The sequence below is a fragment of the Aedes albopictus genome, chromosome 1, assembly GCF_035046485.1.
Source record: "Aedes albopictus strain Foshan chromosome 1, AalbF5, whole genome shotgun sequence".
NCBI lineage: Eukaryota > Metazoa > Arthropoda > Insecta > Diptera > Culicidae > Aedes > Aedes albopictus.
The window spans coordinates 238,054,311-238,071,801 of record NC_085136.1 but is presented as its reverse complement, the minus strand read 5'-3'; the positions used below and the strand labels follow the sequence as shown (position 1 = coordinate 238,071,801).

At 39.2% G+C, this 17,491-nt stretch overlaps 1 protein-coding gene across 3 annotated transcripts in view; it reads right to left on the bottom strand.

Annotated features, from left to right (window-relative positions):
• The window catches only part of LOC109425343 (uncharacterized), a 165,746-nt gene that overhangs the window by 16,241 nt on the left and 132,014 nt on the right, over positions 1–17,491 (bottom strand). For all 3 annotated transcript variants that reach the window (XM_062846472.1, XM_062846473.1, XM_062846474.1), the window contains 3 exons: positions 8,175–8,753; positions 6,445–6,603; positions 5,998–6,130 (listed from right to left, as the gene is read on the bottom strand). In XM_062846472.1, the coding sequence (XP_062702456.1) occupies positions 5,998–6,130; positions 6,445–6,603; positions 8,175–8,753 (871 nt within the window). The remainder of the gene's footprint in view (positions 1–5,997; positions 6,131–6,444; positions 6,604–8,174; positions 8,754–17,491) is intronic.

Below are 17,491 nucleotides of genomic sequence, written 5' to 3'. Positions count from 1 at the left end.
TGATGTCCAATAGCTCTGCGGTGTACGTCAGTAAGCGCAAGCTCCTGACTAGTGTCGCTACGTCCATACTAAGGTATGGCGGCTCGGCGTGGGGCACTGCTCTAAGTACCGAAAGCTACCGTGGTAAGCTGGAAAGTATTTATAGGTTGATGTGTCTGAGGATTGCGAGCGCGTACCGTAACGCGTCACACGACACTCTCTGCGTCATTACTGGTATGATGCCTATCGGCATCCTTATCAGTGAGGACATGGAGTGATTCGAAATGCGCGGCACAAGAGGCATATGTAGGACTGCCAGGATGGGCTCTATGGTCAAATGGCAGCGCGCGTGGGACAGTTCCACCAAAGGAAGGTGGACCCATAGGTTGATACCGAGGGTAGATAGTTGGATTAATAGGCGCCATGGGGAAGTTACATTCCACCTGACAAAGGTCCTTTCAGGTCATGGTTGCTTCCAACAGTATCTGCACCGTTATGGACATGCGGATTCTCCCGAATGCCCAGTGTGCAATGGTTTAGAGGAAACGGCGGAACACGTTTTGTTCGTGTGTCCTCGCACAATGCGTGACCGTATGCTTACCATATGCGGAGAGGACACAACTCCGGACAATCTTGTCCAGAGAATGTGTAGGGATGAGCTTGGCTGGAACGCCGCTTCAACGGCTATCGCACACAGAGGAAGTGACGCGTGGACTCGGAGAATGGCTAGTTCAGATGCGGTACAAGGGGTGGTCCAGGGGTTCGGAGTCAGCTTCGTAGCTCATACCGGTGCCTTGCGGTCGAAATCGACTCTTACAGCAATTAAGTGGCCGCGGATAGGAAGTCCTGATAGCGTTGCTGTCGTGGCGTCGGTCTACTGGGTTGGATCCGGGCCCATGGTTGGAAAGGGGTCCCCGGTAAGGCCCGTTGCAGGTGGAAACCCTACTGTCAGCAACCTTGTGGTGCAGCTGATAGGGCACGTAATAGAATCGGGTTGCACGTGGGCATCCGTTCTTGATGTCTGCAAAACAGTTGGGCGCGGGCGGGGTTGACCCTGCCCGCCTTCTGAGGACAGGACCACTCGGGAAACTGGCAAAGCGCCAGCATGCCACCGTGATGGACTCTCCAAAGCGAGTCATCGATGTTCGTTGCTGCAGGCTACGCAGCTAACCTTGAAGGTGCGGTGTGCACCAGCCCCTCTCTGAAGCAATGCCTTCTTGGTGGTTCCGGAGAGACGAAGGGTTTGGTGACCATAGAACCATAGTGGGTCGAGGAGAGGTAGCCCTGGATTTTACTTTTTTTTGTTGTAGAAGACGGCCTTAACCCCACACTACCAAGACCTTCCTGTTCGGGTGTCTGCTGAGCAGATTTCCCCTATGGTTTAGAAGAAAAAAAAAAGCCACAACCAATCGTGGCCTAGTCTTTTAGGACCTGGAATAATACGCATGCATATACGACTTTCATTTTTTAAGATAAAACCTGCTGTAAACGAATTGTAAAGTTTGAATATTTATGTAAACAAAAATGGAATGGTATTTGTATTGTCACGATTTGCCTCGAGAGTGAATTAACGGATCTACATAATTCTTTCACTGTTGCATTCATGCTGGGGTTTGACGCCAAAAATGTGTAAATAAACCGGTATTCAAATAGATTTTTTTTTGTATATTTAATCTGTTTGTAATCCTCGAGGGATCAAGTTTCCACATGTCACTGTTATGCATTAATTAGAATACCCGGGTAGACAAGAATATCTAAAATGGATCTCAAAACGAACAATTTTTGATGTCATATCTCTATGTGATTTTAATGTGTTACACCAAAACCTCCATTTAGGTAACGAGTCGGGACTGCCTAAGTAGAGTTTTTACCTAAATGGATTCAGTTCATTACCTAAATGGATTTGAAGATTGCAAAGAAGTTTAAGAAGGATAAGTGACCTGGAGATTTAAAGAGAGCCACGCGGGGCTTCAGAGGGATTTCATGGGAGTTTCAGAAGGGGGTGGGGCTGTGTTTGTGCCAGAGGCGTTGCACCGGGAAGGGGAAGGCCTTCAGGGGTATTTTCGGGGAGTTTCGAAGGGTCTCAGGTAAGTTACAAGGGGTCCGAGGGGGTTTAGGGGAATTTCGAAGGCATTTTAGAAAGCTTTAGATGAATTTTGGTGAGTTTCGGAGGTGTTACTCAGGCGTTACGTAGGCGTTTTGGGGGTTTCTGAGGGTTTCAGGTGCGATACATGGGGTCTGAGGGGATTTCAGGGGGATTTCGAATGCATTTCAGACAGCTTCAGATGATTTTTGGCGAGTTTCATAGGTGTTACTCAGGTGTTACGCAGGCGTTTTCGGGGTTTTTTAGGGTCTCAGGGGTGTAACAGGGGGTTTTAAGAGGGGTTAATGGGGCCTACAGTTTCTGAAAATACATTTCGGATCACAGCTCTTAAGGTAAAGCTTAAGCTCCTGGGAGATTCAAGCACACAAGTTATGCATGTAGATTAGGGTGTCCCAAAATAGAAAAAGTGTCAAAAAGTTAACTTGCTCACCCTTAGAATGATAGATTAGGGTCTAAGAAACAATAGTTCCATACATAAAAACTCAATCAAAAAATATTTAGAGGTTGCACGCATCGATTTTATGAAAAATGGACGATTTTTGGTATTCTTACCGAAAAAATGCTAATATGAGTTGAAAAATGAAAGAAATAAAAGTCATCAATCAATGTAAATCATAGTTCTGGGTCCCGCAAACAAAGTTTGGAGGGAGTTTAGGTCATCAAAGTTGATTTTATATATTTGGCAAAGGTTAAAATATCAAAAAATCGCGATTTTTTACCCAAATTTTTCAAAAATGCTCAAATTATAAGGATTTTGAAATTTTTCCTGCGATTCGCAATTCCCTTATCTTATAGCAAATTTTGTGTAGATTATTTCGGTCGAAGACAGTTTTGAGCTATCTCCTTCATGAGCTGAGATATCGGTATAATAATGATAACACAATCAATGAAAAAATCGGATTTTCTTACGTTAATCGATTTTGTTCACTAGTTTCCATGACTACTATGCAATTTAACCAACACACGACAAATGTTTGACATAATAGTACGTACAAGTGTACATTTTTGATGAATTTCAGGAATTATTGGGTTGCTTTGATCATTACTGATTCATACTGCATGACAGTAACAATATGTAAAGGTTTTAAGAGTTAATCATCGTTTTATATTTACATATGCTGAACGTAACTTTTCACACCCGCTTTGTGATTACGAAAAGAGTTTTCTTCCTAGATTTCATCTGTTGATCAGATAACAGTAGCAAGTCACCGATTCAAAACTTATAATTTTGGTTGAAAATTATGTTCTAATAAGTAAGCTGCGCAGCAGAAAGATTTTAACATTGACATCTCTTAGCTTAACACCTCTTGTAACATATTAGGCCAGTCACTTATTTATATTTATTTATTTTTAAATAATGGTGGCATCTAAACATCCTGATGCTTTCTGAAATCCTACCATAGCTGCAAGTATGTACGCTAATAGTTTGCATTTAAAATCTAATTATATAATAGATATCAATATTGTGTAAAGATTTAGCTTTAGTTAAAATTCGTGAATAAAAAGAAGAAAAAATATTCTAATATTCGTAAAAATACCTGAATTTCCATGCACACGCTTTATGTCGATTGGCTAGAACTATAAAACTTTGTTTTTCTTTCTTACAGTTTTTATTAGCTATTTTATTTTCATTTTAGTTGTTTTCAGTGTAAGAGCAGTAGTTCTGGGATAACTATAAAGAACCTATATATTTGCTTAACAAGAGCACCAAAATCTATTTAAAAAGGTAAATATTGTTGAGCGATCTACACATCACTCAAAATACATCATAGAACTTCACACATGGATTTTGATTGTCTGACTTGCGATCACTTATATTATTAATATTTCGCAGCGTGTCACTTTTTGAGTCTTTCTTTGAACCGGTAAGCACAATCTATGTGAAATTATCAAAGTAACCCAATTATTTCTGAAAATCTTCAAAAATGCGTACTTACGTAACATAACATGTCAAACACTTGTTATTTGCTTTTTTTCCATGGTAATCAAAGAAACTAATTAACAATAACAAATAACATAAGAATACCCTTTTTTTTTCATTGATTGTGTTGTCATTATTATGCCGATATCTCAGCTCATGAAGGAGATAGCTCAAAACTGTCTTCAGCCAAAATAATCTACACAAAATTTGCTATAAAATAAGGGAATTGCGAATCGCAGGAAAAATTTCAAAATCGTTATAAATTGAGCCTTTTTGAAAAATTTGGTGAAAACGCGATTTTTTGATATTTTAACCTTTGCGAAATATATAAAATCAGCTTTGATGACCTAAACTCCCTCCAAACTTTGTTTGCGGGACCCAGAACTATGATTTACATTGATTGATGACTTTTATTTCTTTCATTTTTCAACTCATATTAGCATTTTTTTGGAAAAAAGGCCTAAAACCGTCCATTTTTCATAAAATCGATGCGTGCAACCTCTAAATATTTTTTGATTGGGTTTTCATGTATGGAACTATTGTTGCTAGGACCCTAATCTATCATTCTAAGGGTGAGCAAGTTAACTTTTTGATACTTTTTCTATTTTGGGACACCCTAATGTAGATTCGATGACTTATGCTCAAGAAGGTTCTTAGGAAACCTTAAAAAATACCCAAACCAACCCCGTCGCTTCTCATTGCTCCCCCTGAGCACGCCCTAAACTCTCCTTAACTCCACTTGCAACTTAATTCCCTTAAATCAACCTTATTCCTAATCTAAAACACTCCAACTGCTATGAACACAATCAGATTCCATTTAGGTAAAGTTATATAAATGAAGGGATTTAAATAGATTTTACCTAAATGGATTCGACCTAAATGAAGGTTTGAGTGTATTCAAAGATTTACTGAATATATCACGAATAACTCAAAATGATGTGATATTGATTTCTGTTCTTTTCCAAATATCTGAAATGGAACACAAACATACATAGACGCCTAAATGTAAGTGGAATGTCATGTGTCCCTTTCTGAGCTGTGAAAATAAAAAACCTCTTGTTCATATTTCCCTGATGTTTGAACAGTAAGCCACAGTCAGTTGAATTGTTAACATCGCCGCCTACTGATCCTAAGGTCAAAGGGTCAATGCTGGCTTTTGGCGGATTTTTTTTTTATGTTTTCAAAGAAAAAGGTCAACAAATCATGGCTGATATTGTTTTGTTCTAGTAATATCTTAACGAGCTAGTATTGAGCACTTCTCCATATGTACTAGATTTTGATATTATTTCTGATGTTTTACCTCTTATCTCAATCAAACCAATATCAATTTTTGTTTTTCAGTAATGCATTTAATAATAACTGAATGTGTTATTTGTTGGATCTCCTCACCTACTCGGGTATTTATATAACAACCTTATTTGGATATTTTTTTTTGCTATTTTCTTTTAACTATGCGTTGTGAAATTTTGAGACGATTTTATTCAATTTTCACAAAGTTTTTGGGATTCGGGTTCATCTATATGATTTCTAAAGGACTGAAAGCTTGCCACCAGTCGTTAAAAAATAATGTTTTATGTATATTTGGAAAAAAAACATGCCATAAGAAAACTGTTTTTGATTCCGAGAAAACTTGGGTGGAACAAGTCTTCCCTGGGAGTCTCCTCAGTCTCCCCTAACTTTCTCTTAGCGTGTAGCGATTCTGTTTCTTTTTAAATCATACTCTTCTACCATAGATACAATGCTCTGCTTCTAAGCTCTAACCCCTTCAATCAATCCGTTCCGCATTGATAAAAACATCTCATCTCCATCGAGTTCCATTTTACCCTAGGGACCGTCCATTAATGGCGTAGAATTTTAGAGGGAGGGGGAGTATCTGATTATGCTACAGGCTATGCATTTGGTATGCGCAATAGGCTACGAGGGGGGATAGGGTGTCAAAAATCGGACAAAATATGCTACGCCATTTATGCACACTCCCTGAGCATAATCTTACCACAATGATCGAAAACAGTATCTTGGCCTTGAGCTGGTGGGCATGCTTCAGCTGCGGTAGACTGTTGAGGGAATCCAGCGTGTCGATTCGGTTCTTGCTGTACATTACGCCGTACTGTCGCACCAGTTCGGAACTGGACCGCGTCCACACCCGCGCACCCATCGATCCAATCGCATTGGATTACGAGAGAAAACAAACGAAACAAAAGCGAAAGAAAAGGAACATTTGCAACGGTTGATTAGTTGGCACTCTCGCTTATAAAGCAACTTGCGACCTTCTCTCAGACGGTCAAACTTGCCTCGCCCGACAATCGATCATTCCTAGTGAAGACGACCGATCAAGACGCGAGGCAAGTTCTGCGAATGAGAGCACTTCGGAATATGTAGGTAAATGTAATTGTAAGTGGGTATTTGGGATTCGAGCGGGGTTAGTCTCTGGGGTAAATACTTAGTTTCATCTGTATCGGAGTCGGAGTGGTAACCATCGCTTCCGCTGCTGCAACCGTTACTCGTGGGGCTACTCGGGGCCGACAGCGACAGGGGTCCCATCAGTCCAAGGACGGCCTCGCACCCACGGGAGTAGTTCATCAGCAGGCCAGCTGCAGGTCTGGATTGGTTATCGAACATGGTTTTGTGGAAAGGATGTATATTTGAAGTGAAAAATATAGCTATGAATAGAAACCTTTCAAACCACATATAACAGCCTTCCATATGTAGGAAGTAATAGGGTAAGGGAGGTATTTTGGACCCCTTTAGGAAGTGGATGAACAATTCAGCGAAAAAAGAAGGTTCCCACTTCAAAACATGGATAATTTCAGTAGGCATTACGTAGAGCAACAAGTTTTCTGTCGAAAAAGGCCAAACAGAACTCAAAATTGGTGTAATAAATACAAGAAATATCAAAACTCCTGAAGGATCTCGGGCTTCTATTTTGGACCACCTGATTTTATTTTGGACCACCAAGTGCACATATTTTGGCCCACCAAATTAAACTTCAATTGATTCATGAAATGAAAGCCACCTCAGCAAAAATTTAAAAATAATTAAAACTACGTGAAGTTTACATCTTTTCTATTCATTTATTGAGGCAGGGAACGTTTAAAAATTACGTAACGGTAAAAAAAGATGAAATTTTGTTGCAATTGCCAGTTTTTACGCATTGTAGTATGATGTTTCATAAAAAAATGTGACGCGAAACGTGTATTTATTAACTATTGCATGACGTCAGTCACCATGTATAAATTACGTAACGCTTGATAGGAAGTGTGGAAGTCTAGTGATTTTGCTAAGTATAAAGACGTTCCACACATATTTTAATGAGTGGAAAGGCCATCAAAAATAAAGTAATTTGTATGATACGTAATTTGTCAAACATACATTAGATAACACATTGTCGCAGTCATCAACTGATTGCCGAGAAGGACAACTTTTCTACACTGGATGACTAAACACCTGAAAATTTCAACTTGTCGACAAGTTGTTAGGACACAAACCGAATCGAAATTTTTAACTTGGCGAAAAGTTGTTAGAACAAATCGAACCCACAACAATCTCATTGTAAAATAAACGTATAACAACCCAGATCACGGGGGGTTCCAACTTATTCTATTTATATGTTTTTAGAGTACATTACATTGGCATGAATATTTTGTCCCTTAAGAAGGAACTGGAGAGATGGATCTCACAGGTGGTCCAAAATATGTCCACATCTGATTATGTTGAACATATTTTGGCCATACCTCAAACCACCATTTTAGTGAATATTATCGCTCCACCGAGGTTAAGAACAGTTTATTTTGAGTTCTTACAAGGCCCTAACTACATTCACATGAAATAAATATTTATTTGTAAAATTTAATACCTCTTCGAAGCCGACTACAAATTTGTCACCTTCTTTGTTTTTGGTGCTTTTCCGTGCGTTTCATTGGAAGTGAAAACATTTTCTCTATTTTTGATACTGAACAGCATATTTAACTGACATCCAAAATAAAGGTCATCACATAATTGAATACTTTTCGTGTTCCAATAAAAAATTACCAAGATTTAGTAGAGATTATGTGATAAATATCATAAAACTCCCTAGGTGGGCCAAAATACCTGCCCGGTCCAAAATACCTCCACTACCCTATTGCCGACTTTGTCTAAAAATAGCTTTTACATTCTGGCTGGACCACTTACCTCTCCTCCGTGTTTGCCGAGGTATCGATTCGTCGGATCTGTCCCACGCAGAACAGCACCTCCTTGTCGTTCTGGACGCGCTGCGAGAGGTTCTCCAGCAGTTGACTGAGCTGTTTCAGCGCCGGTTTGTCCAGCATGGTGAGCAGGGTTTTGTTGTCGATCAGTCGCTGCTGGATATCTCCGTGGCTGATGGCCAGCAATCGCTGGTGCGACGACTGGGCAGGGTCCGGGTTGACCGTGACGGGGCTCAGCTCTTCCAGCTTGTGGATGGCCGTTTTGTAGGTCTCGATGTGTCGTTGGAGTTCGTTTTTTAACGCTATATGCAACGATATGAGAGAGCCGCTGTGGTCGGCCGTCAAACCGTGAACACCGAGGCCTTCGATCGCTTGGTCTAGTTGCTTGCGGCGAGCCATCAGGGCGTCCCGTAATGATGGCTGCCAGGTGCCAATGGCATGCGCCAGTTTGGTACATCGTTGCCGAAGACCGGACTCATGGGGATTGCTAAAAAGCTTCACCAAGTGCCACATTATTGCCTCGCTTGGGACTTCGGGCTTTGGATTTGGTACCACCGTGTTCAATCTAGGAAATAAAAGGTCAGAAGAAAACAGATAACATTTAGACACAACAAAAGAAAGTTATATAATTACTATGAACTATCGGACGAGAACTGGTGTTTTCAACATGGTATGATCGTTGATGGCACAAATTTCCCAAATGGAGGAGAACGTGCCTCTAGAGCCGACCTACTGATGAACTATCAACGTGATTCTACTTTTTTTTCATTGGCAGAGTAGCACTTGTTACTATTTCTCAGTTTTTTTTGTTTTTGAGAGAATACTACAAAAAAGAAACGAATTTAAATTGTAGTCATGTTGAAGCGTGCATGTTTATGCTTCAGACATTTTCATTGGAAAATTTTGGAAGAGAGTGCCTTAGTAGTATCACACCATATTATGAAACAACACACGATACCGTTAACCGTTCAGTAACACCTACAACAGATTCCACAAATGTTTGAACAAAAAGGACAACACAACAGGCTAAAAGTTTTAGGACAAGAGCAAACAATTCTTTATCCCTGAAGAAGGTCCTAATCCTGAATCGAAACTTCAGAGCGAGAACATTGTAGTCCGCTTAATTCTTGAATAAGACTGCCAAGCAACTATCATTAGAGATCCCAGGTGATACTCAGTCGAAAATACTGCCTTAAAACTGTATAGCCCATAAAAAAATGCGAAAATTGTATTTTTTCGTTTTTTGGTAATTTTTATGCAATTTGTATAATGAATTAATCTTTTTAAGACAAGACTACAATAAGGATGTGATTATCACACAGGATATCTCAAATTTGTTTCAAAATATTCATTGCTTACGTAATCAAATGTGTTATCATTTTTGTTATGTTGGCTCTTAATTCAACCAAAATTATAACCAACTCAATTATCATACGAATGATAACCAGGTAACAGAACTTGTTATCACTGTGTTCTCTGTCTTTGTTCGGGATACATTTATTTGCACAACATCGCAAATAGGATAGACACAATCAACTATAGTACGAGAGGTGAACCAGCGTCTGACTGTATGCCTCTTTAACCCTCTAATACCCAACCCCGCCTTTAGACGGGGTATAGTTTGAGCATTTTTGTATTTTTTGTTTCGTGGAAAATCAAAATTTTTGTATTTTTGGCAGATATTTAGGACTGTTTTGTATATCTTAAAATGGTTTTTGGTGTATTTTAAAGCGTATTTACATTTTTAAAAAATCATTGAAAAATTGATGTTTTCTTCGCCTTTTCGAAGTCATTGTTTATTTTGTATTGAATCGCTACAATTAACGAATTTTAAATTTTTCCCAAATCATTCTATCCTAGTTTAATGGTTTAAGGGAATCGAATACACTCTAAAATTATTTTCCTTAAAATTACACGGAGAATAAAATTTTCTATGAAAAAAACATTAAACTAAAAATATTTCATCAATAATCATAAAATCTCAAAATGTTTTCATCTAAAAAAATCTGTACCCCAAATAGGCTTCCAGGAAAAATATAAAAGTATGGGGATGTTCAAAAACAAAAATTAGAAAAATCAAAAACTGAAATTCACGAAATCAAGAATTAAAAAGAATTGTGGAGCGGACCTGGTGTGATGGTTAGAACACTTGACTATCACGCCGAGGACCTGGGATCGAATCCCACTCCCGACAAACTCGCAAAATGTGAGTTCTTCCTTCGGAAGGGAAGTAAAGCGTGGGTCCCGAGATGAACTAGCCTAAGGCTAAAAATCTCGTTAATACAGATAAAAAAAAAAAAATTAAAAAGAATCATCTTCCAAAACATGTTTAAATCGATTTTAGATGACGAAAAACGATATTTAGATCAAAATCAAAAATTTGGGTATTAGAGGGTTAATAAAGACAAAAAAAAACTATAGTACCGTAAACCGGGGTCAAAGTGATCAGCGGGGTGAAATTGATCATTTGGGTACTGCATTGTAATTGCATTTCAGGAACTTGTAAGCGTCGCAATGATCGCAAATTTCTTAACTCATCTAGTTCATAGATGTCTGGAGAAGAGTTTAGACTTTTATTTTTTTTTAGCAAAAAGTTAGCTCTGCCTTATATATTTTAGAAATTTGCTATGTATTTCTCACTTAGCTGAAATCATTGTTTCTAAACAATCGATTGCCACTGGAACTTCCCGTAAATTTTTTGTTCTTATATTTTTGTGGAGCCTTGGTTGGAAAGTTATGTAGCTATTCTAAATATGAATAAGTTAAAAAAGGTCTTTTTCGACGGAGAATTTATTTACTGTAATAGAAATAACTTATTTCAAAGGGCAATTTACCTTTAGGCGTTAAGAGAAAAGTTTCAAAATTTAATTTTGCATTTTAAGTGTCAAATTCACTAGTTGTAAGAGTTTTGGCGCGTCACTCGGGTTCAAAAGAGAAAAAATAAGTGGATGAGGAAATTTTTCTTTTTAACCGACGCTTAATTGTATACTGATCAATTTCGCCCTAATGTGGCATCTTCATTTTTTTTTTAATTTTTTAAGTAATTTAACTAAAAGCTTAAATTTGTTGTACAAAATTCTGCCACATGGTTTCATGGAGATCCACTAGGTACTGATTTTCCAGAAATTCTTTAGGCAATACTTGAATTACCACTAATTTTATTCGCAGAAGTTGTTTTAAAGTGATCAATTTGACCCCGGATTACGGTACGGTTACCGTATACAGGTCGGACTCTATCATCCGGACCCACGTTTGGTAGTCATCAGTCAAAATTTCAGCTTCTTAGAGCATTTCGTTTGCGAGATATAATTTTGGGAAGTGCCAGAATCCGACTCCGGACAATCGAGTCCGACATGTACTAGGGTATTTTATCCAATAGTGGACCCTTAACCTATAGTGAACCCCTAGCAATTATTCTCAAATTTCCCGCTCAAATCTGCTTCTACCGGTAAACTTCTACCGGGAGACCATGGATTATGTTCCTAGACAGCAGTTTTTTGCCACAAATTTCCCAAATGGAGGAGAACGTGCCTCTTGAGCCGACCACTGATAGACAGCAGTTCCATGTAGTGAAACTAGGCTACACAGACCTGTGTGCCGACTACATTTCGTTCGGCGGCGGCGGTGTCATTGGCGTCACGCTGGTGGCAGCTTTCGGCGGCGATGGCGTGAATAGGCGTGACCAAAATTTGCTCATAATGTCAACATTGTCAAAGCAAAGAACTTGTCATTACACTCTAAAATTTGTAGTCTGAGCTTTTTCATGACAGTTGATGACATAAACTATTACGTTTGAATGAATATTTTTTATTTCTGTACGGGTCCGTCACTGCGATAACTGATTAGACCTACTGTGACATTACCCGTATCCTTAGTGTAGTATATGTTGCATTACTCCATGACAAATGAAGGGCAATAAAATGTCGATTTTGCAATAGTTTTTATTTTATTTTCTTAGAACCTAAGCTATCAATTTTGGTCACACTAATTACATTAAGGAATCACCGAATAATTTCAGGGAGGAATCTCAGAAGGAATTCCAAGAGGAGCAATCAAGAAATACCTGGAAGAATTTTCCTCATGGAAAATTTTGAACTAATCTTTGCAGAAACCTACAGTATAAATCCCTGAAGGATCTTCTGCTGAAATCTCTGGTGGTACTCTCTTAGAGATATCCCTGATAGGAATTTTCGAGGAATTTCAGAAGGATTCTCCAAATGAATTCAAGCAGGAATCTCAAAAGGAATTCCAGCAGGAATTGGATAAGGAGTTCTCTAAGAATTTCTAGGAGGAATCAACGAAAAATATCAAGGAGAAATCCCAAAGAACTTCCAGCAGGAATCATCAAATGAATCAGTGAAAAATTTCCATGAGGAATCTCTGAAGGAATTCCAGGAGAAATCTCCAAAGAAATTCGAAGAGGAATCATCAAAAGAATCCCAAGAGGGAATCCCAAAGGAATCCCACAAGGAACCCCTGATGGAATATCAGGAGAAATCCCCGAAGGAATTATAGGAAGAGTCCTCTAAAGAAGAACCCCCCCCCCCGGGAGAAACCCCTGAAGAGATTCTAGAAGGAATTCCCGAAAGCACTCTAAGAGGAACCCCGAAGGAATTCTCAGATAGTATTTCACAAGGAATTCTCGAAGGAATTCTCGGAACAATAACCGAAGGAATTTTAAGACGAAACCCCGAAGGAATTCTAGGACGAATCCACGAAGAAATACCAAGAGGAATACATGAAGAAATTTGAAGAGAAATCATCAAAGAATTCCCGGCGGAGTATCAGGAGGAACCCCTGAAGAAATTTAGAAAGAGTACTCGAAGGAAGAACCCCCCAGGAGAAACCCCCGAAGGGATCTAGAAGGAATCCCCGAAGGGACTCTAAGAGGAATCCCCGAAGGAATTCCAAGAAGAATCCCCGAAAGTATTACACGATAAATTCTCGAAAGAATTCTAGGAAGAAATACTGAAACAATTCCAAGACGAAACCCCGAAAGAATTCTAGGAGAAATCCACGAAGAAATTCCAAGAAGAATACAGTAGAATTTTCAAAAAGTTTTTTTTAAATGAAGCCACGAAGGAATTACAAGAGGAATTCAGGAAGAAAGTCAAGAAGGAATCCCCGTAGGAACTCCAAGAAGAATTCCAAAATTCCAAGAGGAATTGCCGAAGGGATTCTAGGAGAAATCACCGAAGAAATTCAAGAAGGAAATCCCGAAGGAGTTTTAGGAGGAATCCTGGAGGAATTCCATGAGGAATTTTTGAAGCAGTTTTAGGAGGAATCTCCGAAGAAGTACTAAGAGGTATTTCCAAAGGAATTCCAGAAGGAATCTACGACGGAATATCAAGAGGAATCCCCGAAAGAATTTGAGGAGGAATCCATGAAGGAAGTCCAGGAGGAATTCCCAAAGAAATTCCAGAAAGAAATTTTCAAAGGAATTCGAGAAGGAATCTCCAAAGAATTTCTAGGAGGAACCATCGATGAAATTCTCGAAGGAATTCCATAAGGAATCCCTGGATGAATTTCAAGAGAAATCTCCGAAGGAGTTCTACGAAGAACCCTCGTAGGAATTCGATGAGGAACACCTGAGATAGTTCTAGTAAGAATCCCCGCAGGAATTCCAAGAGAAAATTCCAAAAGGATTCCAGCAGTAATCCACAAAGAAAATCAAGCAAGAATTCCAATGGAAATTTTCAAGGGAATTCGGGAAAGAATCCTCAAAGGATTTTTGGTAGGAATCAATGATGAATACCCGGAAGGAATCTCTGAAGGAGTGCCAGGAGAAAGGAATTCCAGAAGGAACCCCCAAATGAATTCTAGGAGAAATCCCTGGATCTCATGATGGATCCCCGAAGAAATTCCAGGAGGAATCTCCGAAGAAATTACTGGACAAATCAGGCCAAACATGTCTAAAGGTCCTATCTGCAGAAGAGAGGCTCTCTTTGGTTTCCCTCTCTTTCGTTAATATCTCAGCTGTTAATTTGTATTATGATTGTCTCCTTGCATTGAACGATGGTCAAAACAATAGTCTTTTGATTTGTACTGCAAAAATAGTAGAAAAGTGTACCATTACATTGCAATAATTGAAAGAGAAAGTGAACAAAGAGAGCCTCTCAAATGCAGATAGGACCTATTGAAATGTTTGGCCTGAAATACCTGCAGGACTCCCAGGAGGGATCCTCGAAGGAATTCTGGGAGGGATCTCTCTAAGATTTTCAAGAGGAATCCCAATAGAATGTCCAGGAAAAATCGCCGAAGGAATTCCAAGAGGAATCCCTGATCGAGTTCCAGGAGGAGTTCCCAAAGGAATCCTAGAAAGAATCACTGAAGAAATTCCTGAAGAAAACCCCGGAGGATTTTCAGGAGGACTCCTGGAGAAATTGCACGAGGAATCCCTGAAGGAAATCCAGGTAGAATGTCCGAAGAAATTCTAGGAGAAATCATCTAAGAAATTCCAGGAGGTAACCCCGAAAGAATTTCAGGAAAAATTCACTACAAAATATCAGGAGAAATCCCCGAAAAAAATTCAGGAGGAATACATGAAGGCAATCTAGGAAAGAACCTCGAAAGAAAAAGAATCCCCGAAGGAATTCCAAGAGGAATCCCCCAAAATAATTCCAGGAGAAACTCCAGAATGAATTCTAGGAGGAGTCTTCAAAGGAATTCCATAAGGAATCCCCGAAATAATTCCAGAAGGAAGTCCAGGAGGAATCCCTAAATGAAATCCAGGAGGAATCCCGGAGAAATTTCATGAGGAATCTCCAAAGTAACTCCAGAAGGAATCACAGAAGGAATTCTAAGAGGAATCACCAAAGGAATTCCAGCAGAAAAGGAAAGAATTCCGGTAGTAATCTCCGTAGGATTTAAGGGCGGAATCCTTGAAGGATTTTCAGTGGAATCTCTCAAAGGGAATCGTTCCAGGTAGGTGGAAGGATTTGAAGGTGGTATCCTCTAAAGAATTCCTGGTAGACTTCCGGAAGGAAATTTTGAAGGATTATTTGGTAGAAACTCCATGAAAGAGCCCTCAAGAATATGAATATGAATTCCAGAAGTTACATCAGAGATTTCTCCGTGAGTCCTCTTGAAAAAAATCTCAATCTCAATCTACAATCTGAAAGAACCCAAGGAGTGATCCCTGGAAGTACTTTTGGGAGAATCCCTAAAGGAACTTCTCGAGGAATTCCCTAAGAATATCTTGAAGGCATCTTAGAAGGAACTCGTATATAGAAATCCCTGAATAAACTTCTTGGGGAATCCCTGAATTCTCCTGGATGTATCCTTGGATCCCCCTAGAAGATGCTCTGAAGGAACTCTTGGAGAGATTTCTGTAGGAATCCTTCAGGTGGAACTTCTGAGAAAACATCTGCAAGAATCTCTGGAACTCCTGGAGGAATCTCTGAAGGAACTCCTGGACTAATTTCTGTAAGAACTCCTGTATGAACTTCTAAAGGAACTACTGGAGAAATCCCTGCAATAACCCCAAGACTATTTTCTAAAGAACTCCTGCAGGAATTTCTGAAGAAACTTCTTTCAAAACTCTCGATGGATCTCCACGAGGCATTTATGAAACCTCCTGATGGAAATTTCTGAAAGGATGTCTGGAAGGATACATGAGCGAACTCCTGTTAAAATAGCATTGGGAACTTCTGAAGGAATTCCTAATGAACACATGGATTCATCCCTGAATCCTCCTGGAGTTATTTGGGAGATCCAAGAACGAACTCCTGGGGAGATCACTGAAGGAATTTCTGTAGCAATTTTTGAAAGAACTCCTGATACAATCTCTGAAAATTTTTCATGAGGCATCCCGTAGAAATTCCAAGATAAATCCCTGAAGGAATTGATGAGACTCTCGGAATGATCCCTGAATGATCTCTTTGAGCGATCCCTATGAACGTCAGGAAAAATCTCTAGTTCGAATTCTTGGTGAATTTCTGAATGATCTTCAGGAGAAAACTCCTGGACTAGTTCCGAATCCCGAAGGATTTCCTAAAGGAACTCTCAGACTAATCTCTGAAGTACCTCCTATGGGAATCTTTGAAGGATCTTTTGGATGGATCTCTGATGTATCTCTAAGAGACATCCCTGGATCCTTCTGAAAGAATTTCTGAAGGAACTCCTGGAGTTTTCCCTGAAGGTACTCCTGTAGGAAAATTAGATTCTCGAGAAATCTCTGATGTAATGATGAATCATGAATGAAATCTAATGAAAAATAAAATAAAAAGAAAAGAAAAATAAAAAAGTTTCGTATTTAAATGGACACACTGAAATTCCATTTGAGTTTCCTCAGAAGTTCTTTATAAGAGTCTTCTGCAGAGTTTGTGTAAACAATAGAAAGAAAAAAAAGACAGACCAAAGTTCCAATGACCAGACTTCAAATTGTTAGAACGTACTGTTTTCAATTTTAATAACATAGGCATAGGCCACAGGGCAGTGTAGCACTTGCTACATTTATTGGGAGTTCGAAGACCCAACTCCGTTTCGAATGTAACAACATTATTTTTTTTCGATGAACTCGTTTGAGACGATTCAAATTTGCGTCCATATTTTTTTGGGGAATTGCAGACCCTCCCTCCCCTCTCTTCCTCACGTTTCCTCGTGTACCTAATACATAAAATGTCACACTTTCTGAGAAATCCCCTCCATTCCCTAAACAATGAACGTCATATTTGAATGACCCCTTCTACGTGTTTTGTTGACAAGAGGCAAAAGCCTCTTTTTCTTCTCGCGTTTTTTACACGAGCATATGCTTAAAAATATTACGGAACTAAAAATACTGCAGTATAGGTAGTCTGGGTAGGGTACGTGTTCCATCATTAATCTCACGCTCCCATATTCATCCTATTCGAAAACAAGCGATTACGGCACCGATTGATTTCGTTCTTTTTGTTTTCATGGGTGCTCAATTCTAACAAAAAATACAAAAATAAGAAACAAAACAAACAGCGCTTCAATCCTTTGTTTTTCGTAAGATGAAAATGGGAGCCACATGCTTAAGAAGGGAACCAATACCCTAGTATATTAAATTCTCAACTCAACAGAGAAAAATTGCTTGTTATTGAAAAAATCGTCAAAACAAAACCGAAGTGTGACCAACACAAGTGCGAAGAAACTAATGACCGCTACTTAAATTATTTTCGTTTTTTTTTCATTGAGTCGGTGCAGCTCAATGCCAACAACGCGCGGAAAATCAATTGTCCGGCAAAACGCGCTGAGTAAAGCAGAAGACGATGATGAAAGAGTGATGAATGGATGTACGACAATTACGAGGCGCGGTACGAGATTTGCGCCGAATGATCA